Source organism: Polyodon spathula, chromosome 1 (assembly GCF_017654505.1).
Source record: "Polyodon spathula isolate WHYD16114869_AA chromosome 1, ASM1765450v1, whole genome shotgun sequence".
Lineage (NCBI taxonomy): Eukaryota > Metazoa > Chordata > Actinopteri > Acipenseriformes > Polyodontidae > Polyodon > Polyodon spathula.
Genome location: NC_054534.1, coordinates 7,883,648 through 7,910,673, shown reverse-complemented (window position 1 = coordinate 7,910,673; position 27,026 = coordinate 7,883,648). Strand labels below are relative to the sequence as shown.

The window sequence follows — 27,026 nt, the reverse complement described above, 5'->3', positions numbered from 1 at the left end:
AACAAGAGCAGCTTCTAATGAAAAGGTCAATCAAATATTAAATATACTCAATACCTAGGATACATGTCTCAGTTGATTATGCAGGTTTATTTATGCTGGAGGATGTCGTTCTAGAATTTACATTGAGAGAATGTGTGTACTTAACACTGCTGGGTTTACTGGGTCTATTTCTTTCTATGAAACAGGACTCCTTCTGCTAAAATCAACATACCAGCTTCTCACACTGATTAGCCATCTGTTATCAAAACATTGTACAGCTTATTTAACTACTTGATTTGAAACCTTTATTTGTTTCTATCCATGTTTCCTATATTGTTTTAACCAGGACACTTATATAAACTTATATTAACAGAAGAGTTGGGGGTAACCCTGGAGTGCCATCCTATGCCAGGTTTAACACCTAACTGCTTTAGAGCATCGTTGGAGGTTTAACAGGTTGATTAAACAATTAGCAGCTGGTCTGGAAGGGCCAGAGCTACCCATTCCTGCATCTGAGGATCGTCCGTGACATTAACAGGGTTTAAACTCATCCCTTTGAGATCTCAGTGAGATCTGAGGGCTGTGCCAGCCCAGGTCTGTTCATAAAAGCAGTTCTGAACAATCGCGGTGGCTCTCTGGATGGACTGACATGTGCATTCACAGAGATCCGTCCTGAACGTGGCTTTCTCCACATATGGGTGCCTTGACCATTTTCAGAGCTTCATAACCGAGCTCATTTGGATGAATCTGATTGTCAAATTTGCTTCATGATTTCAGTTACAAATCTCAATGGCTGTTGTGCACTGTTAAAACTTTTCTGCCAGGTCCTTCGCACATTGAATTTTAATAAACTATTAACTGACTACTGTACTGTTTTTATTTTGAAAGAGTTTTTATTTTGTATGACTTTTTTTTGCCTCTACTTAAACCTGAGGCTGCAGAGTCCTGAAGTCAGCTGACTCACATCAGACTCCACAGCAGTGCCAGCAATAGACCACAAAGCAGCAGAGTCTTCCAATACAGCGTCTATGCAATGTGCAGACACATCTGTAAAGATTTCACATTCAACATGTACATTTGTGGGAACAGAGCTGAATGAGGTCCAGTTTGGCTGAGATTTTGAATTAGAAGACGGGGCTGTCTTGCTGACTTTGTTTGTATAGCTTAAAGCTAAATAAGTTTAAGAGCCTAAATGCAACAAAAACCACCTTTAAAAAGCCCATATTCCAGGTTGGATTTAATATACTCCCTAGTCTAACCTGCTCTGCTTGTGCTGACAGTAACGATAGCAGTTGTACCCATACTACAGCAAAGCCAACCCAGTACAAGAGAGAGGATCTCTGTCTGAATACTAGCTATATATAGCTATATATAGAATATAGCTATTTTTTGTGCAGAAGCTATCAAAGCCCCAATACTCATAGGAGTCATTCTAAATACAGAGGCATTTTATACTGTATAATGAAAGATGTTCCCTTTGTGGAACAACATTACAAAAAACAGTAGTCCAAACAGAACATGTCAAAAACCAAACGGTGCAGAATTTCAGTTGAAAGCAAAGGTCAAGTTATTGAATAAACCTGTATTACTAAGCACATATGCAAAGATATTGATACAGAAAAACATGCAGTACCTTTGTCAGCAGTGCCTTCAGTATATTCCATTTGTGGCCTGCCATCCGGTCCGTTTATTTTAAGGGATGTAATCTAAAACATAAAGATGCCTTATGCATATCTTTCAGTAGTGTTTGTTTATTTGTACAGCGGCAGTATCTGAAGTGGGTCTATTAAATTTTCATCAACATGTAATAAAAGCAGTAGTTTTACTGTACAATAAACAGTGATCAATAAATAAAGTACAGAATATAAAATGCAAAACCGTAAGCCTTTTTAGGGGGAATGAAATAGAAAGCACACAGCACACCGGTTTCTGAGCAAGTAAAATGCTAAACAGACACCAATGAATTATACACAAAGGGACAAAGCAAGGCAACTTTAAACCAGGTTTCACCACTATTTATACCAAATGAAAACCACAAAAAGGCATGTGATCACATGTGCCAGAGGCCACATCAAGCCACTTCATTTTGCATGCAAGTGAACTGAGTTCAACCCACTTACACAAGACACAGTGGTAGACTACCTTCTTTACGACAGTTTAGGTGGATTAATACCACAAGGGCAACACCTGGATATCTTCTGCACTTCTCACAATCTGTTCATTCATGCACGGCTGCATGCCTTATACTTGTGAGCCACATCATTTGCTACAAAGGAACAGGGAATTCATATGGACAATTAAATCCACAGGAATCAACAGGACTGAATTACTTCAGAACTTACAGAGGAAGTTCATAAAATATCCAGGTGTTACCCCTGAGGTATTCAGCCGGAATTCGTTATGAATTTGTGGTCATTACTTTAGAGTGTTACTTTTTTATTCTTGCAGATGAAATCTAGCTTATTTTCAGAGCCAGCAGTTCCCAGCGTCATTACTAAGCTTATATGCAAAGAGGGACACAACTGCTTTGTTTATTTTTGAACACTTGGTTGATTTTGTTCAAAGCACTTTGTGTGGCGATTCTGAAGTGTTCAAATTGCCTTTTGAAAAGCAGACTGTGGTTGGCCTCTATATCGCTCCTCTAAAGCACTTTCAGGGTGTCATCAGAGGGGAATAAGGCTTCAAAGGGCTTTCTCATGTTTTTATTTGGAAGCCCAGTGCCCACCAGCCACTCTGCCTGATGATGCCCTGTAGAATCGTATGTGTGTGAAAGAGGATGTGGAAGGGATCCGAGCACCAATCACAGCTGGGCAATCAGGAAGACTTCAGAAACAGGGGATCAAATCACTGAAGTAAGGTACACCTTTTATTAATACAATAAGCTTACAATAAACCAAGTTTCAGAGCTACAGACACTTTACACTTATCTTCCATTCCCAATCTGCTTGTAAATTTCAAGTACAATACTTAGCCTTTTAGTACTTTTACTATGTACTGCTATGGCCAAAAGTTTAGCATCATCTAAAATGTTTGGATTGAGACATCATTTAAAAAATAAATTATATGAACATAATTTAGATCTTTTATTTAACATTGTGTAATCAAAGAAACTACAAAATGATATTGCAAAAGTCTACCATAAGCCATAATAGTAGTACAAAATTTCAATGCTAGATTTTGAAATGTCACATTTTTAAATCGTTAAGTATGTGGAAAACTACAAAGTTGTATGTAATTCAATATGTTAACAGAACATTATTCAGCAGGTTTCATTCGACTTTATCAAGCAAAATTAGTTAATCCTATAGGGTGATGCAAAACTTTTGGCCATAGACTCACATTTCCTCTGATCAGTTATGGTAGACAGGAAACCAGCAATTACTGCAGCAGGGTTCACTCAGCAGTCAGTTCAGAGCCGTGCTGAAAAGCAGTCGAGTGCCGATTGCTCCAAGTCCAAAAGATCAAACACTGGGTTTTGTGTTCCATGATTTACAAAGTCACAAGCAGTTTCAGTGTTACACGGTAGCAAGCCTCTCAGCCTCACCCCTCCCTCGACGCTTGTTATTCACTCTCCTTCTGATTTACTACAGGCTAGGTGAATAGGTCATGTTTCAAAACTACCCACTGCTACCCTGGCTGTATGTCAGCTTCCCATGGTGCTGTTCACTTATAACAAGATGTAAACAGCCATTCTGTTCATACATATGCAGTCGCTAAGCTTATAAAACCGTTCACTCAACTAAGTCATCAGACTTTCATTCAGGGCTTTCTGTTATTTTTTCATGTATTGTTAATAAAATACATCACCAAAGAAATAAAAAATAAAACATACAAAAAATAAACCCTCTGCTAGCACATTTACACAGCAGGTAGAGTGTATTTCTACATGTGTGGAGTGGTAGTAAGGTATGTTAGTATGTACAATTTACCTTCTCTAATGGTAAAGGATTGTAACTGCGTGAGTACTTTAGTTGGGTAAGAGGATATCGAAGTGCAGCATCATGACTTATAACTGCTGTCCTTTAAAACAGTGACCGAACAGCCTGTGGTTTCTCATCACTTACTGCCATATATTGTGTATATATATATATATATATATATATATATATATATATATATATATATATATATATATATATATATATATATATATAAATGGCTATTGATTTATTTCGTTTTTATACTTTCATTTTCTGTATCTTCACAGAAATATCTGTGATTGGCAAAGGAACAGAGTGCGATGCAGAAGCAGCACTGCAAAGCCTGTCTCTCACCTCTGTTAGGAAGTTGTTGTCCTTTAAATGCTTCCTCAGGAGCTGAATGTGTGCCTCCAGTGTCCACTCTGTGCCATGTGTGACGGTGAGTGTCAAGGCCTCCGATAAATGAAAGAACTTCAGCTGCCTGCCACTGTCAGCCTGGATCTCAGAAATACCAGCCAAGGCAGTGACCAGGGGATTCGGTGGACTACAAGAACAAGACAAAGCAAGCACTCTGTTCAGCCATAGACATCCACACGGGGCAAATGCCTCAACAGTAATTCTGCACTAGCCTGGTCAAGTGAAAGTGTTTTTTAAAAAGGAGCCTCTGTTCAAAGCAGGTCAGTGCTGATGACCCCTCAGATGATAAAATAATGGGCCTGGTTTTCAAAGCTTTAGTAGCAGCTTGATGTATTGATGGCTTTGGACCCAAATAACATTACAGGCCACTAACTGGCAGGTATTAACATGCAACTTCAATTACACTCCAACTACAAATCAGTCAGTATAAGCACGTTTGGATCTCTATTTAAAACATGTTGTACGCACCTATTCAAAATGATTAATATTATAATTAAGTCCTTTCAGTGCACATGATGTGTGTGCTAAGCTAAAGTAGGGTCCTATTACAGTAACAAACCGATTGGTCATCTGAAGTAAACTGTGTGTGTATCAGTGGAGACAAGGGCACCCTCCTCCTCCTGCTGCATCGTGTTTCAGAAATATTGACTACAGATATTGTCTTTGGAAAACTAAGACACAGCATATTTTGTGTGCAGTCGTCAACCTTGACCCATTTACAAGTTCAGGTGAGTTTTTTATAAATATGGGCATTCTTTGTACATATGTTACATAAATCAGATAACATTATATACTGTAAGCTATATATTAAATGAAGTTATATTTTTATCAGATGCAAATATAAATTGATTGAATATGGACATTTTTTTATCAGTTTGATTTCTTGTTAAAAACTAGTTTTGGTTTTGATTTTTTTTAACGATGGACTTTAATATTGTAGTGTCATTTAAAGTGTACTTTATGCAGATTCTCCAGATAAAAACAGAATTATTTTACATTCAATCTGATGGAAAACCAGAAGAGTGTGTGGATGCTGCAATCAGACAAGAGGAAGACATTAAAAACTACACTTACAACAATGAATTATTTCTATCATGTGACTGAATATACAGTTAACTGGGTTCATAATAGTGGATGATTACATACTGGAATGAGAACATACAGTACCTCAAGAAGCACGCTTCTGCTCGTTGTATAAACACATTGCTAGATTTTTCTATTTGCACAACACTCATACAGCACTACGGCTGTTAAAGAGGGATTGTTGAGGTGTCAATATTATTGCACTGTTTTTGTTGTTGTTCTAACAATCCACAAACACTAGAAAAGGGAGTATTTGTGAACAAAAACAAAGCATCCCCAGGGGCATAATGTTAGGGTATTGGCACATATGATCGGATTGGTTGTATACCTGAGGTAAAAAGATCACTAACAACCATATGGCTTGAGGTCAAAACAATGGGGCAGTGAAATAGTAGATATATGTACATCACCAGTACTGGAACTCTATTGGGATGATCATAGAACACAGCTGGGTACTAACGGTATAGACACCAGCATCTAATTTAATGATCTAAATAGTGGATCTTAGTATCTCCATCCCAAAATGAAATGATGGTGTGCTCTTTTCACTGTAACATTACTGATTTGTATGCCTTATGTTAATACGTGGGTTAATAAATCACCCCTGGAGTAAAATACCAGCAGGATTAATGTAAAGCCCAACATCGAGTCACTATCTAGATATCACAAAGTGTGCTGTTTGCATTGGCCCATCGGTATCCTCTCGCATTTACACACACACACACACACACACACACACACACACACACGTCGTAAACTGAAAGGCAGGCTGGCTGCTCAAGGAAAAAGGGAGAGGGACACAACAGCACACAAACATCACACCAACACAGCAAATTCCCAACCCCATCCCCAGTCCATTATTAAGTCCATATTTTCGTCGGTCGCTTGTGCATTTCTGGACTTTATCCATTCAAACATATTTTCATAACCAAGTAATTCAGCAAGATGTATTTTTTTCACGTTAGTAAATCAAACAAGCAAATCTGTTGAATTGACTCACTAAACTGGATGAATCAAACGAATCAGGTCAGTTAAATGAATGGAACTGCACATCACTAGTTTTCAAGTCGGAAAAAGAGGTTTAAACAGCGCTCCTATCAGTGGTTAAAGCCTGCTTTCCAAACTAACTAATTATTGCTCACTTTAATGCGCACAATACAATTATAGCCCTTCAGTAAATATGATGTGAATGAAGCTCATCGCATTATTCGTGCAATAATTAATAGAATTGCAACAGTAAATACAGATATCATTAACGTGCACAGTAATTGCAATTATCGTGCAATATAAAGTTTAGCGCATTTTTGTAAATGAGGCCCATAATGTTAAAATTCTGGCTTGTGAGGCTGGATTTAAAAAATAGTAATACAGAGGTGTGGCTACACATTGTATCGTACGGGCATTACAGGGTTAACACATAATGAGTACTGGTAAGATCAACACCCTTGTTCAAGTGCCTGACAGTCCACGATCATGTCTAGTATTTGACTGCTGGGCTTCAAATGTAGAAAGGACTTCATTCTAAAACATGTCTATTGTTTTTTTTTTTTTTTTTTTTTTTTTTTTAATGCAATTAGTACTGCAGACTTGTACATAGGTTTAACACACTCAAATCTCAAGTATCAGTACATGTAAGACAGCTCCACTCAAAACAGCAGGCTTTTTAACTAATCTAATATACTGATATGTGCATATATCATTTTAAATGACTGTCATTATAAGACCCTGCAATGTCACTCACTGTTGAAAGAGATACATTACAAGTCTAGGTAACAGCTTACTTTCTCAGCAGCTCCACAAGCCCTTGGTTCCCAGTCTGAATTGCCAGCTGCTCTGGAGTGGCTCCATCCTCGTTAGGTAAAGACAAAGCTATCAGGCCGCCAGGCTGGCACAGCAGAAACTGAGAAAGATTAAACAGGCCTAATCGCACTGCCAGATGAAGCAAGGACTCTCTGGGCCCTAGCTCTGGAAAACAAATAGGAAAAGAAAAAGAAAAATCATATTGTCTGTGAAACAATGCAGTCTGTGGCGCATTGCACACCCAACATTCTGTCCTTCAGAATAGCACAGGGAACAAACATACAAAAAACAAAACAAGAAAGGCCAATAACGTCACGGCTGAATAAGCCTGAACTCTGAATACAAGAAAAAAAAAATGCATATCAAAGAAAATAAAGGGACATGAGAGTAAATTGTGCATTTTGACCAATTAATTCATTTATTTTATTGACATGGTTAAATGGCAGGACCAGTCCTAAGTAGCACTCAACAATGTAAATTACTGAAATAACAAGTCACTAGCACATACACATTAAAGAAGTAATGTGATAAGCAAGAGATTGTAAAAACAAATAACTTCTGAAAGGGCCCATTTGTCTTACCAGTACAGCTATTATAGCAGTCTCTTTGTCGAGGTCTTGGTTGTTCGGTGTGGCGGTTCGTTCCAACTTCCAAGAAACAAAAACACTAATATTTGAAGGTCAATCTGCCATTCATAGTCTCAGATGCAGAGTTAAGCACACATCATGTTATGAAGCTCCTGGTTAAAGGGAGCTTAAACTGCTCCCAGTTTTTCAAGTAAGGTGTGACTAAGGAACGAGGGATTAGTGCCAGTTAAAACAGGGTCTCCAGGTCCTTCCTCCATCAGACAATCTTGTGTTAAAAATACAAGAGGAATGCACTCCAGCATTCTGAAAAGGGCTTGATGTCAGCAGATGTAAATATCTTCAGTACACAGTACACCTCAACACTAAACACAATGGAGCTTCCTGGCGTGTTCTTGTTTATTGTTTGCGCTGTGAGTCACACGATTAAGAGCAGCCAGAAAACAATTAGTGACTTAATTCCTGGAAAAATGTACAAAACATTTTCTACATGGACATTAAATGAGAACTGCAACCCAATGTGGTAAAGACACGAGATCTGAGCACTTTCACCCGATGTAATTGCATGTGAGAATGAGTGCACAGCAGCTTGTGCCCCGAGGCTACTCCCATGCACACAAAATGAAGGGTTTCCAAACATGTAGCGCTCAATAGCTCAGGGATCGTTTGTATGTTAGCTTCAGATCTAGCTGGCAAAATAAATATTTATTTTGTGAAAACACTGATTTATTTTTTCAGATTTAACGCTTAACCATAATGTTTTTCAGATTTGTCTGTTATGAATTTCAAAACTTTTAAGAATGTGTTTGTCTACATGTATTTAGCTAAATCAGGACTTTTTATGGTTAAATCTGGGGGGGTGGGATCTACATTAATTCCAGAAAAAGATTAAAATATAAAATTAAGTTCTAATGTTTTAATATGTGTGGAGGCACATAAAAATCTAGATCACCACTGATCTAGATTCACACGCAGAATAACCTGTTGAATGTTGTATTATGTATTCCAAACACGGTAGTTCTATAGTGCAGATATAATCCAGTTGTAGTTCATTTAAGACTTAAGCCTTGTTGTAGGAACCGGCATGAAACTAAATTAGAAGAAAAAGGTCTACTGTATAACCAACCCACCCCTTCCAGAATGGCAAGACACACAGTACTCTTCATGGGATCTTAGTGGAGTTCTACAACTGTCTGAGCTGCTGTATCAGATAGACAGCACACTGATTTGACATTCTACCTTTGATTCTAAAAGAGTAACACTGTTGCTGTACCCTGCCAGAAACACATCCAACATTACCATGCAAAGAAAAAACGTGTTATTATTATTATTATTACAACAGTAGTGCACACTCAAAGGTATCAAATTGCAGAACATCACCTAAACAAAAGATTATTTAGGAACAGAGGGACTCATTATCCCCAATAGATCAAAACCGGTTTGGCTGGACCAAAATGGAAATTCAGCTGAAACAGCTGGCAGGTAATTTGAAAAGGTTACACTCAGTAAATATACTTCCCATTGTATTGCTATAAAATATCAAATGTCTTCATATGGTTTTTGCCTTTAGCAAATGAATGACTTTTCAAGTTGTACTACATCAGGTCCTAAACACAACCATCTATGATTACTTCATTATGTATTGCCTTATTTTCACTGGAGAATTACAGAAAGGAAGGAAACACAGAAGCATAAACTAATTTCCAGTTCACAGACTTTTAGTGTTGGCAAAAAGATTGAAATAGTCCAATAAACAATGTATTTAGTCCTAATCTAGACCATCAGTTAGTCTTTATCTTGTCATAACATTGACACCTGTTTTAATGCAGACATCATTTCACAAAATACAACTGGCAATGTAACTATTCTTAAATTCTGTCAGGCTTGCACTGCGATTTTCCAAAGGGAAAAAGCTAATAATGAAGCATCTCTCTGCTAATTCAAAAACAAACTGCACAGCACAGAGCATTCATAACCTCAGCAACCAACACACATTAAGCTGCATAATTTACCACAAACAATGCAACCATTATGTCACAAGTTTTCAATGAACATCAGCTATCTCTAGTGTTTTTGCCCTTGCGTGCACGGATTAGTATTATTTATTTCTTAGCAGATGCCCTTATCCAGGGCGACCTACAATTGTTACAAAATATCACAGTACAAAGTATCACATTACAAAATATCACATTATAAAATATTACATTACAGATAAGAGCAGTTACAAGATACAGTAAAATCTGTAGGAAATAGATCAAATTCAAATAACAGCAAGATAAAGAATACAGTAAATAATTACATTTGAGAGCAAATTTGACTAAGAGCAGTTAACTTATAGTACAAAATATTTGCAGGGGAGAGGAGGTGGGTACAGCTAATCTGCGGCTGGTGGAGAAGTGGAGGGGGCGAGAGGGGGTGTAGAGAGAAACTAGATAGGCAAGTACAAGGAAAACAGAGATAGGCAAGTACAAGTTTTGAACTGGATGATAGCAGTGATAGGGAGCAAGTGGAGGGAGCTGAGCAGCAGAGTAGTGTGGGAGAAATGAGGAAGGGAAAACAAGACGAGCAGCAGAGTTTGGATGAGCTGGAGTGGACAGATAGCAGAGGCAGGGAGGCCGGCCAGGTGGGAGTTGCAGTAGTCAAGGCGGGACAGTACCAGGGCCTGAGCTAGGAGCTGTGTGGAGTAGTCAGTGAGGAAGGTGAGAATTCTGCAGATGTTGCTGAAGAAAAAGCGCCAGGAGCGTGCCAGAGTAGAGATGTGCTGAGAGTAGAAGAGGGAGGGGTCGAGGGTGACACTGCAGTTCTTGGTGGATGAGGAGGGAGAGAGGGTGGTGGATGCAAAATAGAGATAAAGAGTACAGCAGTGGGAAGAGGAAGAGGTGGGAAGAAAAAGAGATCTGATTTGGAGAGGTTGAGTTTGAGATGATGCGAGTGCATCAAGGAGGAGATGGCTGAGAGGCAGGTAGAGATATGGGAGAAAATGTCGACACAGTCGAGGAGGCTTTCCTAAGACATGGTTCACTCTGATCGGTACCATACTGCAGAAACAATGTAGTGGGATTGTGCAGAGGAATGTGCGTACAAGGTGCACTGTACAACATGCTGCTTACTGTTTATACGGTGCACATTTAAGCTGTTGAACTATTCTGTGTAGAAACATGCTTCTCAGAGTGGTATTGTGTCGAGCCAATTTGAGGAAAACACTTTTTTTTTTTTTTTTTTTTAACTACACAATGGGAAACCTACTTCCCTGTATGAAGTAGATACCTTAGCAGATCACTCTGCTTTAGAACTGAAATCCACCCAAATCCAACCAGAAGAAATATAATTTCCAAAGTGGGTACACCTCATGCTTTTCTCTTTACTGTAAATAGTTAAAATCTCTTTAAATAGAATTGAAAATGTACAAATACCAAGGTATTATAACCAGTTAAAAAAGGGCAGCATTTCTTCTTTTTTTTAGATCCCTGTATGAGCTTAAGCATAAACACACATACTATATATACTGTATTAGGGTAAAAGTGAGCAATATAGCGACTTGTGACCTCTCCAGCAACAGCAACAGCAGCAAAAGCCCTGGCAATATCTCCTTCCAACTCCCTGCTGAACCAGGGCCAAGCCATCTATTTTGTAAACATGTGTGATGGGGTACCCAACCCTTGTGTATATTTATTTATGAATATGTGTATTTTCATTGTATTATCGTTATTATTATTATTGATGTTTGTGTGCAGGCAGACGGGAATCATCCGTCACTATTATTTATTATTTGAGATCAGTGAAAAGCCGGCCTTATAAAGTGTTGTTGGTGTGGACAGTGTTAAATCCCCATGCCTATAAATCTCGTGGGAAGGTGGCTGGAGCCTTAACAAGGTAATTATTTGATTAATGGGTAATTAAGGCTCCAGTCACAGAATATAAAAGTCCCACTCCGGGCTCATTAAACGAGAGCTGAGAAGAAGGCAGTAAATTGAGAGCGACAGCGAATGCTGTCTGATTTCAGAGATCCAAATGATACTCGTTTTGTGCAATAGCATTAATGTTTGTTATTGTTTATTTGTTTGGCCAATGTGCCCTTTTCTTGTTGGTGTTATTATTTAATAAATACAAGCGCAGTAGTGCAGTTTTGCCCTGTACGTTTTGTCTGTGTACTGCTTCCCTGGTCTGACGTCACCCCTGCAGCCATCTCTGCCACAATATGTTCTTCATTAAAACAAAGTTAGGCTGTCAGTGTATTTATGGCATGAGGAAACCTGTCTTCTTTGTTCATTTAATATTGCCAGTATTAACAATCCACGCACAATTGTTGTAAAATAATGTAATTTTCTATTAAGACTCCCTTTGCACAGAGGTCTGGTTAGCTGCAAGAAGCCACTGGGCAGCTTGACAAAGATAGATTTACAATCGATCCGACTTCACATTTTTCACTGACACGTTACTATCAGGCTATTAGAAAACCGTTGGTCTCATGAAGACTTTCTGACTGGAGCAAGTGAGTTTCACATGTAGTGTCTAATTAAAAGTATCTGCAGTTCCTCCTGCTGGAGCTGTGTAGAGCTCTTACTAAGCCCTTCACTGTTTAATCACCGCATTACCAGAACATTTAAAAAACCGGTGTAACTAGAAATGGGAGTTTTTGTGACGATAAACAAAGCATCCCGGGGCATTATCTAAGGGATGTCAGACGAGATTGAACGGGTTGCAACAAATTAAATAAAAAATGGAGCTGCTGAAAAGAGCAGTATTACTCATATGCCAATAGGTTAAACAAAGTGGGATGGAAAGTTAATTTCCACTGCACACCATCTGCAATGGAACTCAAGTAAGAACATCAAACAATCCAGCTGTATGTAACTCAAAGTGTGCGGTCTTTATAAAGCAGAAACTTAAAAAGTCACACTATCTCAATATGGTCGCCATATTAGGTCAGAGATCAATGTCATGGTCACCAAAACATTCATAATGCAGGGTTTATATGTTATAAAGTCACTACCTCAAATGCTGTCGGAAATATGAGGTTTTTACACAGGGACATCTTTACAAAATCTACACAAAAGGTTTCATTTTACTTGCACGATACCCATGATACCCTGAAATTGACAGACAGAATCACAGAATACAGCTGTGTATCGAATATGAAGCCAGCACCTTAACACATTGGTTATTTACTAGCAGGTACACAAAAAGTAACATAACCCAATATGGTAGCAATCTTAGGTCACAAGGGGTTAGATTTTACACATAACACTGAAAATATGAAGTTTCTAGCTGAAATGGGTTAGGAGATATTAGCAGTATTAGGAGCAGCGACAGTGATGGCAGGTTACACATTCATATAAGCTCCTCCCACAAGGTTGTCATATCTATGCACTTCACCCATGAAACGGTTAATATATAATATTCTTTAAACTTCGTCATGTGTAACTAGACAACAAGTAGTGTTAAGCAGTGCCAATGTTAAAGCCTTCAATAGCATTTAGGGGCAAAAAGGGACAAAACACTCCAACACCTGATCTGACCTATTGAAACTCCTTTGGCCACTGCCTGTTAAAACTGAACTGGCTGAGACTTATACACAGCTAAGAAACATGCACACACAGACACATGCAAACACATTTACTATGGATGAATGCTAACCACATACATGGCTACTAAAACGATGTGCAGTATTTCACAGTTGCAGTCTGGGTAATCCAGTATTGTTTCTTTAAAACAATGCAGGTTTGAGCAAATAAAAAAGCAGGATAAAAGCTCATGAAAATGCAATTTAAAAGTACATTTTTGAAAGCCGGCCTGTCTTTCAAAGTGAGGGTAAGAAGCCACACCCTTCCATACAGTCAGCCCCATATCATTCCAGATCTCATTACTTACAGACTGAGCCTGAGACAAAAATACAGGTTATTCAAGGCAGCTCTGCTTGCGTGACCCAGCCTAACTCAGGTGGGAGAGTCTGTTTACACACCCATGGCCAAGCCTAGCTGTGTTAGCCTCTAGTCGCGTGTGAATACAAGGTTTTTAACTACGGAATTGCCTGATCTGATTAGACTTTTTGACTGATTAGGTTTGTATCAAGCCACACTGCAGAGGCCCCTTGGCAACTCAAGTTCAATTACCATTTGTAGAAAGCAGAGCTATAGGTTAAATTCTTAGAAAAACAGAGCACAGATCAGGGCTGGTCTGTGAAAGAGCAAGGATCGTGAAACTACAGCACCACATTTCATTTCCTCATCTCCGGTTTTTGCTGCTAGAGTTTTTATTTTTATTTTTATTTCTGTGCCCAAACAGCACACCCAAATAACATTAAAGCATCATAGTAGCATGCTCTTTATGTTAAAACAGCAACTGTAAACTTGCTCAGACACAGAGGCACCCCTGGGCATTTTTCTTGTATTAATGGGTTCCATTAATTTAAATGGCCCTTATTCTTTGCTGACTCCTCAAGACATTTAAATTTAAACGCACCAAGGTAATAATTAGGGCAGCTAACTGAAACCTTAGAATAGTTCATTTCATATTGTAATCCACATAAATCCACTTCTAAAAATAAATCTATATTTTAAAAGAAATAAGAACTAATGAATGACAGGGTCTGGTCCTTATAAGTCAAAGAAAATTAGATCGAATTTCAGCTTAATCCTTTGCTTTGATAAAATAGCTAATAAATAAAATAGCTTTTATCAGGACTCACCAAGCACAGGCATATATAATTTAGCTCAATATATATATATATATATATATATATATATATATACACACACACACACACACACACACACACACACACACACACACACACACACACACACACACACACACACGCACACACACACACAGGGTGATTAGAAAGCATGTTTCCCACATCAGCACACCGTATACTTACGTTCCAGTCACCTTCTATATAATAAAACAAAAGGCACCAGACTCAGCGAAGCCCTGAATGGAAACCTTATAATTCATCTTGGAAAATTATTTTCTTTGCTCTATTGCATCTTGATGCCATGTGACCTGATATTTTCTTTTATATTCCAGCATCTTTTCATGTGCTGTTTTACAGGCAATGCCTTCAAGTGACAAGTGAAACATTTCAAATTTGTTATCATAAGAAGCTTTAACAAAATAAAAATCAACTACATCCATGTATGAATTTCATGTTTGTTTTTTGTTTTTTTGTTGTTTTTTTCAGTCTCTCTGCCAGTATGAAATAGACCTGGTCTTCAGAAATCCTCAGCATTATCTACAAATGAGTCAATCTTAGTCCCTCAGTTATAAAGTGAAAGCACCATGTTTATTAATAAAGCACTCAAAGAATAACAACATGCAGTAACATATCGGTCTGTTCAGCATCAGGGAGAAGATGTGTGAAGCCCTCTATTTAAAATGCCACATACAGCTGTTCAGAGGGTTCACACAGCTTGGCAGAGAGTGCTTGCGCTGGAACTCTGTTCTAATTTATATTATAAAATACATTTATCATGAGGAATGATTTTAAACATGAACTTTCAACAGCAGTGTTTATAACGTTAGGTTATTACCATAACCCTGGTTCCCTGCAAAGAGAATGACAACCATTACTGAATGGGAAGAGCCTCTCTGACCGTCAATCAGTGAGCAAATATACAAAAGCTGCCCTATCAGGGCCCTGCTGTGAGGGGGGAAGTCCCGCCCACCTCCTGTTGAAGAGAGATGTCCTCACAGTAGCACATCGGCATTTTCTTTCGAAAACAGGTCAGCTGGGGACACGACCTCAAAGGGTAATGGTTGTCATTCTCTTTTCAGGGAACCAGGGTTATGGTAATAACCTAACGTTCCCTTTCAATTCGAATGACAACCATTACCGAATGGGAAAGCTGTACCAAAGCTGTCGTGGCTCCAGATTACCGACAGTACAGCCCCATGGCAATAGCAACAGAGCCCACATGACACCTAAGGGCATGCCGCCTGCAAAACTCTAGAGCCCAGAGAGGGTCTCATTCGGTTTGTCACATCAAGGCAGTAAAAACACACAAATGTCTGACTACCAGTCCATGTAGCAGCATTGCATACCTCATCTAAGGAGGCGCCATGAAGGAAAGCCCACAAAGTTGCCTGGCCCCTGGTAGAACGGGCCGTAATGTCCCCCGGTAACGGGGAGTCTGTCTGTTCGTACGCCAAGCGTATCGCATCTGTCACCCAGTGCGCTAGACGTTGCTTCAATAGGGCCTGACCTCTAGAGCAGGACCCTTAGCAGACAAACAGCTGATTGCACTGTCTCTAGGATGCCGTCTTATCCAAATAACACGCAGAGCCCGAACTTGGCATAGCGTATGTTGTCTACAGTGCTCCTCTGACTCGTGCGGGGGAGGTCTGAAAGTTTCCAAAACCACCGATTGGTTAATATGGAATGAGGATACCACCTTTGGCAAAAACGATGCATTTGTTCTTAATGTTACCTGTGAGTCACTTCCAGTGAAAGCCATACATATGTCATTGATGGACAGCACATGAAGCTCGCTTACTCTTCTGGCAGACGTAATGGCTATTAAAAATGCCACTTTCAATGAAACAGGGCGCAGTTCCGCTGATGCCATGGGCTCAAAAGGGAGACCCATAAGGGCCTGCAGTACCAGTTCTAGATCCCACTTAGGGACCACATTTTTCGTGGGAGGATGAAGCCTCCGAGCCCCTTTAAGAAATTGCAGGGAACACCGAGTCAGTTTTGTCATGGCACACTGATATTGCTGCCAGGTATACCTTCAAAGTGGACGCTGATTTTCCTGCGTCAAACAGGTGTTGTAAGAAGGTTAATATCGTCTCAATAGGGCAAGTCACCAGATTGTGACCTTCGGCAAAGCCCCAGTCTTGGAAAACTTCCCATTTACAGTACTGTACAAAAGTTTTAGCCAGGTGTGAAAAAATGCTGTAAAGTAAGAATGCTTTCAAAATAGACATGTTAATAGTTTATATTTATCAATTAACAAAATGCAAAGTGAGTGAACAGAAGAACAATCTACATCAAATCCATATTTGGTGTGACCACCCTTTGCCTTCAAAACAGCATCAATTCTTCTAGGTACACTTGCACACAGTTTTTGAAGGAACTCGGCAGGTAGGTTGGTCCAAACATCTTGGAGAACTAACCACAGTTCTTCTGTGGATTTAGGCAGCCTCAGTTGCTTCTCTCTCTTCATGTAATCACAGACAGACTCGATGATGTTGATCAGGGCTCTGTGAGGGCCATACCATCACTTCCAGGACTCCTTGTTCTTCTTTACACTGAAGATAGTTCTTAATGACTTTCGCTGTATGTTTGGGGTCGTTGTCATGCTGCAGAATAAATTTGGGGCCAATCAGATTCCACCCTGATGGTATTGCATGATGGATAAGTATCTGCCTTTACTTCTCAGTATTGAGGAGACCATTAATTCTGACCAAATCCCCAACTCCATTTGCAGAAATGCAGCCCCAAACTTGCAAGGAACCTCCACCATGCTTCACTGTTGCCTGCAGACACTCATTCGTGTACCGCTCTCCAGCCCTTCAGCGAACAAACTGCCTTCTGCTACAGCCAAATATTTCAAATTTTGACTCATCAGTCCAGAGCACCTGCTGCCATTTTTCTGAATCCCAGTTCCTGTGTTTTCGTGCATAGTTGAGTCGCTTGGCCTTGTTTCCACGTAGGAGGTATGGCTTTTTGGCCGCAAGTCTTCCATGAAGGCCACTTCTGACCAGACTTCTCCGAACAGTAGATGGGTGTACCAGGGTCCCACTGTTTTCTGCCAATTCTGAGCTGATGGCATTGCTGGACATCTTCCGATTGCGAAGGGAAGTAAGCATGATGTCTCTTTCATCTGCTGCACTAGGTTTCCTTGGCAGACCACTGCGTCTACGGTCCTCAACGTTGCCCGTTTCTTTGTGCTTCTTCAAAAGAGCTTGGACAGCACATCTGGAAACCCCTGTCTGCCTTGAAATGTCTGCCGGGGAGAGACCTTGCTGATGCAGTATAAATACTTTGTGTCTTGTTGCTGTGCTCAGTCTTGCCATGGTGTATGACTTTTGACAGTAAACTGTCTTCAGCAACCTCACCTTGTTAGCTGAGTTTGGCTGTTCCTCACCCAGTTTTATTCCTCCTACACAGCTGTTTCTGTTTCAGTTAATGATTGTGTTTCAACCTACATATTGAATTGATGATCAATAGCACCTGTTTGGTATAATTGTTTAATCACACACCTGACTATATGCCTACAAAATCCCTGACTTTGTGCAAGTGTACCTAGAAGAATTGATGCAGTTTTGAAGGCAAAGGGTGGTCACACCAAATATGGATTTGATTTAGATTTTTCTTCTGTTCACTCACTTTGCATTTAGTTAATTGATAAATATAAACTATTAACATGTCTATTTTTGAAAGCATTCATACTTTACAGCATTTTTTCATACCTGCATAAAACTTTTGCACAGTACTGTATATGAGTACTGGGCTCTAGTGCTCAGCGTCCTAGCAGACTGTAGTGCTTCTACTACTGCATCTGGCAAACCTCATCTGAATAGACAGCTCCGTTCAACGGCCAGACCCAGAGTTGAAGATGGGCTGGGTTCGGGTGCCATAATAGCCCCTCCGCTTGGCTCAGGAGAACCTTGCGCAGCAGGCCACGACTGATCCGACAACATGTCGGAGAGGAGAGCAAACCAGGGGCGTCTCGGCCATCTGGGTGCAACCAGCAGAACCTGTGCGCTCTCCACCCTGATCCTCTCTAGTGTCAGGGGTATTAATGGTAGCGGAGGGAACGCACACAACAGCCCCTGTGGCCAGGGATGAGCTAGCGCGTCTGCTCCCAGGGGGCCCCCGTCTCTGTCCATGGAGAACCATAAGGGGCAATGAGTGGACTTGGCTGTTGCAAAGAGGTTGACTCGTGCTGGTCGAAACCTCTCCCAAATCTGTTTCACTCACTTGACGAGGCAGCCTCCACTCTGAGATGTCTGGAACTCCTCTGGACAGGAGGTCTGCTGCCTTGTTGTCCACACTGGGGAGGTGAACTGCCCTGATGGAACGCAAGTTTCTGTGCGTCCAGGACAGGAGTCTGTGCGCTGCGTGGTGAAGGCCTGGCGAGTGCAGGCCGCCTTGGTGATTTATGAAGGCTACCACTGTGGTGTTGTCCGTCCAGACCAGCACATGTTTGTGCGCTAATTCCTGGTGAAAATGTAATAATGTCAGGCTCACTGCCTGCAGCTCTTGTGCATTTATGTGCGCTTGCTGCCAATGTCCCTTCCACTGACCTCGTATTTCTCTCCCGTTCCAGACCGCCCCCCCCCCCCCCCCCCCCCCCACCCCAGCCCAGACTGGAGCCGTCTGTAGCGATCACTTCCCTTCTGTGAGGGGATCTGAGGGGAGATCCGAGGCGCAGATTGCCAGGACGGAGCCACCACTCCAGTGTCTTCCGGCATTGTCTGGACACTCGCACCAGCCGGTACCGATCTTGGACCGGTTGCACCTTGAGCGTATGCATCCAGGCTTGAAGTGGCCGCATTCTCAGCAGCCCTAGAGGAAGGATTCTCGAGGCCGCTGTCATCAGCCCCAACAACCTTTGATATAGTTTGAGCTGTAGGAGGGCGTCCTCTCTGAACAGGGAGAGTGTGGTCTCCAATGACCAAATCCTGTTTTCCGACAGTGGGCATGCTCACAGAGTTCCTAGGTCGATGCTGACATGTAGCGCAGTCGGTGCCGGGCTGAAGACGGCCTCGAAGAGGTTCGGCGGTGCCGAATCAATCGGTGCCGGGAACGGCGCCAAGAAACGCGCTGCCGATGCCGAGACAGTCGATGCCCAGTGGACCTGTTCCAAGGTCGGTGCCAATGGTAGGCACGATAGGGGCCAAGCTGTAGGCGTTTTGTTTACACCGGTGCCGAGTCAAAACCGCGGTCGATGCCGGGGTATGCAGCCGATTCAATCGGCGTGGTTGTCGAGAGCAAGAGCAGCCGCGCCAAGAAAGCCCGAGGATTGAAGGGGGCTTGGCCCGAGCTATTATTTTTTATTTGTTTGTTGCTGTGACCAATTAAATCGGTGTAGAGGACGACGCCGCGAGCCTGTGGGGTCTCCTTACAGCACCACAACAGCTCTCACACAGTGTTTCAACTACACGAAACCTTGTGTAGTGAGAGAGTAATCGTTAATCCCTGCAGAGGGGTCGAAACCAGCTCTAGCCAGAAAACTGACATGGGAATTATAGTGAGAGCCTGTGATTAGCGTGGATTTTTTATTTAATTTCTTTGGAAACCAAATAAATCAGCCAAATTCGGAACGCAAACGCAGAAGCAATTTACAACCTGTCTCAGAGAGATGAGAGAGAAAATGGCAATGTGCTACTATGAGGCGTTCCTTTTCAACAGGAGGTGGGCGGGACTTCCCCCCTCACAGCAGGGCCCTGATAGGGCAGCTTTTGTATATTTGCTCAGAGATTGACGGTCAGAGAGGCTCTTCACATTCGGTAATGGTTGTCATTCGAATTGAAAGGGAACTACCGGGATGTAAGTAACCAGTTTTATTTTCCAGAAAACTAACATATTAAAAGTCTCTCCCCCTTTGTTTTCTTCCACCTGTCACTGGACTGGTACTTGGAATCTGAAGTGCTTATGAAATTACAGTATTTGTTTTTTCTGTGCAAATCCCACCCCATACAGAAAGACAAGTGTTTTTTTAAAAAAAGGAACGAGATATTTTGAGGAAACAAGAATATTGGGCCTAACAATATTTTCCAGTTACTAAAACATAGTATTACAGGGATTCAAATGCTCATTCACACCCAGTCCTGAGCTTCAGAACGTTCCTTGCTAAGAGATATTATTGAAAAGGACAGGTACCTGGAGCCCCTGGTAAATCTGCTCAGAACTGATCACACATCTCATAACAGCATCACACCTGAGTCTGTAGGTTTACTAATAGGTGTTTCTCATGCAGCTAGGGGGGGGAACGTTTATTTAACATCGAACCACTAGCACCTGATCATTTAAATAATATACTATGTTTAAGATAATGCTAAAGCCCGGGGCTTGGTGCAGTGCTAATACTAGTAATCTTACTGTTCCTGTGAAAAGAATATATCTATAATTAATAAAGAAAACAATAAAACCATACCTTCTCCAGCTTGGCTTCCCAGGACATTCCATGAATAGGGGAACTCCAGGTGAGCCAAGGTTAGCGTGGTCTTGTCATCGACAGTGTCTCTGGCTTCTCCACTCAGTCCAAATCTCTTCAGTATGGTTAGGTGGCTGCTGGAGGTTAGGCAGTGAGAGTTATCCACCAGGAATCGGGCTAGGTCATGTGCTTTATCCGGAATGTACGTGATAGAGCTCCTGGCCAGGACAGCGATGGGGTGACCCGTCATATAAATGCAGGCAGTAACAGACACGTTTTCCAACTGGTTATGACCTGAAAATAAAAGAAGAGTACATGTTATAACAGCCCTTGTAGCAGGGACATGTGTCCACCAGAACTTACAGCAAGACCACCAGACCTGGTGGCTATACAGCAATCAAACACAGCATTTAACAACCTGTTGTAGTAATGTGACTGGAAACAGATGTTTGTTTGTTTGGTTTTTTTTTGGTTTTTTTTAAGAGAGATTCTGTTAACTGTAGCAGCAAATGATTAAAGATAGTCTTTGCTGCATGCTGTTGTATTAAACACAGGGATTTACAGTTTTGCTTTCAGCTGGCTGCCCATACATTTTATTATACATTTTATGCATTCAATTCACCAGCTGCTCAAGAGTAAAGTATGCTATTATCAGCAGTAGCATTTTCTCCCATGCAGCAATGCTACAGTACATGCCATATAGAATTCAAGGAGTACACATTCAGAGCTAACATCTAATGCAACTGAGAGGTTTAAAGAGGGTTCAGAACAGCTCACATCTGTTCTGCAGATGATCATTTACTACCTTATTTTGAAGAAACAGAGCCAAGTCTTTTAATTCTGAATTTCAATTTGGTCTATGAACAAAGAATTCATCAATTATATTATACAAAAGTCATTATTTGGTCCACTCCCTCATTACCTTGCATTGGAGGATTGCTTCACTCCAAACCATGCTATAACAGTCATTGTTAGAAAAAATACAAATAAAGCAGAGCCGCATAGCCTCACCTGTCGTGAGGGAGGCTCCGTCGAGACAGAGGGGGACCTCTGGGACAAATCGTCTCTAATCATCCAACTGGATGCAGGCAGACATTGCTCCCGCATAGTGAAAGTTCTACTGCATCTGTTTTCTATCACAGATCAACTGAATTGCCCTCTAAAGCAATTACAAATCAGATTATTTTTGTGATAGTCTTATGGATCACCAAGCTTCAGCGATATTTGCTAGGGTACCTCTCTGGTTAGCAAAACAGGCATGGTGGCACTGTTAGTAATGACTTCATGAGATTTTCTTATTTTCTGCAGGTCATAAGATCAACGAAGTTATCTTTCCAAAAAACCTTGCTTAAATGCTGAAATTTGTAGTTTTATATGAGCATTCCTGCTTATGTCACCAAGGTTGCATTTGAATTGCTCTCCCCCAGAACGGATGGGTTTCAGAAAGGCGATCCCAATAAATAGTGCACGTTCAGGCAATTCTGTGAGGTTGGCACAAATGAAGTGGAACTGGGCGGACAGCAGCAGAATTGGATTGCATAAAAGCTCTTAAAGAGACCGATGATGGTATTTGTAGAGAGGGCAGGGACTGAAGTTAAAGAAATAAACATTTCTACACCCTGCTTCAGCTCCACAAATTTCTCCTTTAATTTCCTTGGGAGGCAGTTAAGTACCCAGAGATCTTTTGACTTCCAGCTCAGACCATGACTCACTATGTGTGCGTCACAGTCAGCAAGTCATTTGAAGACAGCTGTAAAGAACAAATGGAAACTACAGGGTGCGTGTCAGTAAGGTGTCCTGAGTAATCACCATGTAATTCTGCATTTTCAACTTTACTTTAACTTTAAACAGTTTCCGTCTTGGTAACCTGAGGCATGCTTGGTATCAAAGGCATCTTTTCATCATTTAAGACAAAATAACCTGTACAAAGTTGTGTGTCCCATAGCTAAAGCTAAGCCTCTATATTTGTGTTCCACTAGGAGTAAGGCCAAAAATTCATTAAAAGCTCAGTCAGGAGGTTTAATCCAAATGCCAACAACATGCAGTTTTTTTACATAACATAGTGCTTAGACAGCCCTCTGCAATTGACTTTCTTTCTTTCTTTTCTTATTTTTAACTGGTTGGTACCGAGTTCCAGGCACTTCTTTAAAAAGAGAAGCTTTCATAACATTGTAACTAGGTGCATTCCAGTTGCATGTTATCTGATTCTGCCTTTTTTTCTTCTTTATAATACCAAGTGTTAAAACATAGCTGAAGAAACATGAACAGGAAGGAATGAAAGAATGTGTTGGAAAGTGTGATACAGCCTCGGAACGTCAATGGATCTTTCAGAACACAGCATGTGTGGGATAACCCTGACATCAACACCACCCAGCATAGGCTGAAGTGGTTTATTTGAAGAGCAGAAAAGGCACTTCATTGGAGTCACTTGGAAATGTGCTATATTTCTGCAAAATACATGGTTTCAGTGGTTAGACAAAAAATGAAAAGTCTATTTATCTGTATGTGCTGGGGCCTGTCTGGATGTGATAACATTTACTAGCAGTAACTACAAGTAAATGCAACATCTCCTCTAGGCCACCACTGATGAAATGCCTAATAGAAAAAATAGAAAAAAATAAAAATCAATGAAAAACAACAGACTACAGGTGCACAAAAGTGCCTTGCCCTAACTACTATAAGAAGCATATGCGGACAGTACGAAATTCAAATCTTACAAAAGAGACTACGGGACACAAGAAAAGCCTGTGTGTTTGTTGTTGTGCCTTCAGTTTAGCTGCTCCACCTCCCAGCTTAAGCAACAGGACAATGGAGACTTCCTCAGCAGCTGTGTCTGAAGTGACAAGCTGGAAGAGTGTTAGCCAAGACACACACACACACACACACACACACACACACGCACGTACACAAGCACAGCGCAACGCAGCACAGCAGGGAATGCAGACTCACCTGGAACAACAAAATGAAGAGTGCTTGTGTTTCCATCGCAATGTATCTGTGCCTCTGTGATGTGGTCCTGGCTGGAACCCTCATACACCAAATAGAACTCAGCCTCCTCAGGCAGAAGAGCCGTTGCCTCCAACACTGCGTAAGCTGTCACCTGCCCCTGGAACAAGCACACACACAGGGTTCAGCACTGACGCACCCACTGACAATGAAGTCCTGCATCGCTTTTAAGATTGATGAGAGCTGGTTTTAAGATAATGGAGTTGGTTAAAAAAACAAATGCAGTTTAAGACTCTTTTTACAGTCAACCTAAGTTACCAGTACAAAGCTATAATCTGCACACTCCTTGTCTGCTGATCACAAGCTCACCAACATCTGCTGGGTTAAAAAACCTGAGGGCTGCTAGTCACTGCTTTCTACTGTACAGGGGGAATAAAGGCCAATCAGGTGAAATATAAAATAAATACAGTGTTTTGTAAGGCTGTCAGTTAAGCCTCCAAATACAATTGATGAAATGGGCACACAAAATCAAACCTTTCGAATAAATATCAATGATTGTACCTCCCACATACATTTTCGCTTCATTTCTCTCATGTGATTATTTTAATCTTTTCTGTTCAATAAAAGCTTGTGCACAACAACCGAATAACTGAATGCAAGGGGTAATTACACCTTGGTAGCGTCAGAAAAAAAAACAAACATTCGCAACAAGCCTAAAGCAAGTTTAACAATCTACAGGAGTGTTACTAAAATATTTATTCCAAACAGATTACAGTACCTTGGAATGTAATCTATATAAACTAGACAAGAGTTTATGAAAAACGTCTTTGTATTCAGTGACAGCTGCAGCATCATGCATTGCATCTTGTTAATACTGTACCACCTAACCTTCACTATCTGTGAAATACACAAAGTGGAAATCCCTGTCAGTTTTCTTCAATGTGCACAATTTATTTACAGGCTGTTCGCCAGGAATACAAGCCTGTCGTCCTGCTCTAGATTCAAGGTGCCATACTTTTTTGTTTGTATACATCGAATACCCAGCAGGGTGTACTTAAAAAGCACTTTCAAAACTGATTCGCTGGTAGGATGGGACCAGCAAATCAGATGCTAGTTAACACGAGCAGTTAAAAAGAGCACTCCCACTGCTCGTGTGGCAGAAATACTGTAAATAGCAAGGCGGGCGTGCGGTGAAGTTTCGTTGATAAACTTAAATAATGTTATTAACTATGCGCGTTAAAAAAATGTTACTATTGAATCGATTATCCAGTATTCATATCCATGTATATAATGAGGAATGGAATCCATTGAAAAATCGATTTTTTATTTAATCTAGCAGCTCTAGTGTTTTGCACAGTATGCTTTCAGTCTGTACTCCAGACAGACTCGGGTTCACTGCCAGCATGCCGTGTCTGTATCCACCCTAACTGCCTAATTCTGAATGTGTTTCTTAAACATAAAACAGTCAGAAGAAAAATAACAATGTTCCCCAAACATGCCTACTCTTTTATGACCTGCAATCAGGATCATGATAATGACCTTTTTTGGCATTTGCTGGGCAGCTGCATCTTTTGAAGCTTAGAAATAACTTAAAATGCAGAAAGCAAGTGCATTAAAACTGTAGCCAACATGTCATGTTTATTAATGAAGCTGTAACAACTAAGGACATCTAGCATATGTGTGTAGAGAAGGGTAGGTGGATCTAGGATATGTGTGGAGGGAAGGGTAGGTGGATCTAGGATATGTGTGGAGGGAAGGGTAGGTGGATCTAGGATATGTGTGGAGGGAAGGGTAGGTGGATCTAGGATATGTGTGGAGGGAAGGGTAGGTGGATCTAGGATATGTGTGGAGGGAAGGGTAGGTGGATCTAGGATATGTGTGTTGAGAAGGGTAGGTGGATCTAGGATATGTGTGTAGAGAAGGGTAGGTGGATCTAGGATATGTGTGGAGGGAAGGGTAGGTGGATCTAAGATATGTGTGTAGAGAAGGGTAGGTGGATCTAGGATATGTGCAGGGAAGGGTAGGTGGATCTAGGATATGTGTGTACAGAAGGGTAGGTGGATCTAGGATATGTGTGTAGAGAAGGGTAGGTGGATCTAGGATATGTGTGTAGAGAAGGGTAGGTGGATCTAGGATATGTGCAGGGAAGGGTAGGTGGATCTAGGATATGTGTGTACAGAAGGGTAGGTGGATCTAGGATATGTGTGTAGAGAAGCATAGGTGGATCTAGGATATGTGTGTAGAGAAGGGTAGGTGGATCTAGGATATGTGTGTAGAGAAGGGTAGGTGGATCTAGGATATATGCAGGGAAGGGTAGGTGGATCTAGGATATGTGTGTAGGGAAGGGTTAAGTGGATTTAGGATATGTGTGTAGAGAAGGGTAGGTGGATCTAGGATATGTGTGTAAAGAAGGGTAGGTTGATCTAGGATATGTGTGCAGGGAAGGGTAGGTGGATCTAGGATATGTGTGTAGAGAAGGGTAGGTGGGTTTGAATGTAGGTTGAAATGCTGTAATAATAAAAGCTATCCTTGCCAAATGACTTTCAATGTCAATACTGTGGCACAAAATGAAATTGTAGTACAAGGGGAACTACAGTAGTATGAGCCATTGTTAGTACTAGTAGCATCACAACAGCTGGTTTAAAATGTTTATAAGATTAGCAGACATAGTACTGGTGGCTGCACTGGTGGATTTGCACATTCATACAAGCTCCCTCACTGGGATGCTTATTAATATGTCTGTGTCTCAAACAGTTTATGACATACAAACTGTTGAAAAAGCAGCGTCAGGGGGGCCATGAATGGATTTACACCAACAGATTATCACTTACAAAACTGTATCATCCTAACTAAACAGCATATATAAAAAATATCGAACAGAACGAAATTTAAATGTATCATTTGTAATTCAGTAATATGAGAGAATTGGTCAGGGGTCTGAATACTTTTGTAAGGCACTGTGTATATATATATATATATATATATATATATATATATATATATATATATAATCCCACAAGAGAGTACGGAGCACAAGAAACAGGCTCCCCTTTATCACTACTTACATTACACCATGAAAGCGTTGCTCATCAACCTTAAATAGACCAAGTATCATCTACTTCCACAAGCTAACAGACCACAGCACTGGTAAACTGCGGCCTAAAGGCTAATTAGCAGTCTCCATGGAAACA

The 27,026-nt window shown here is 40.8% G+C and overlaps 1 protein-coding gene across 5 annotated transcripts in view; it reads right to left on the bottom strand.

Annotated features, from left to right (window-relative positions):
* Positions 1-27,026, bottom strand: part of LOC121313385 (rho guanine nucleotide exchange factor 28-like) — a 112,950-nt gene that overhangs the window by 66,094 nt on the left and 19,830 nt on the right. For 3 of the 5 annotated variants that reach the window (XM_041245862.1, XM_041245871.1, XM_041245880.1), the window contains exons 3-7: positions 23,839-23,995; positions 20,890-21,183; positions 7,181-7,364; positions 4,254-4,443; positions 1,613-1,685 (exon numbers count right to left, since the gene is read on the bottom strand). In XM_041245862.1, the coding sequence (XP_041101796.1) occupies positions 1,613-1,685; positions 4,254-4,443; positions 7,181-7,364; positions 20,890-21,183; positions 23,839-23,995 (898 nt within the window). Of the gene's footprint in view, positions 1-1,612; positions 1,686-4,253; positions 4,444-7,180; positions 7,365-7,780; positions 7,863-20,889; positions 21,184-23,838; positions 23,996-27,026 lie in introns of those variants that run through there. The other 2 variants (XM_041245889.1, XM_041245909.1) reach the window with 2 other exon arrangements.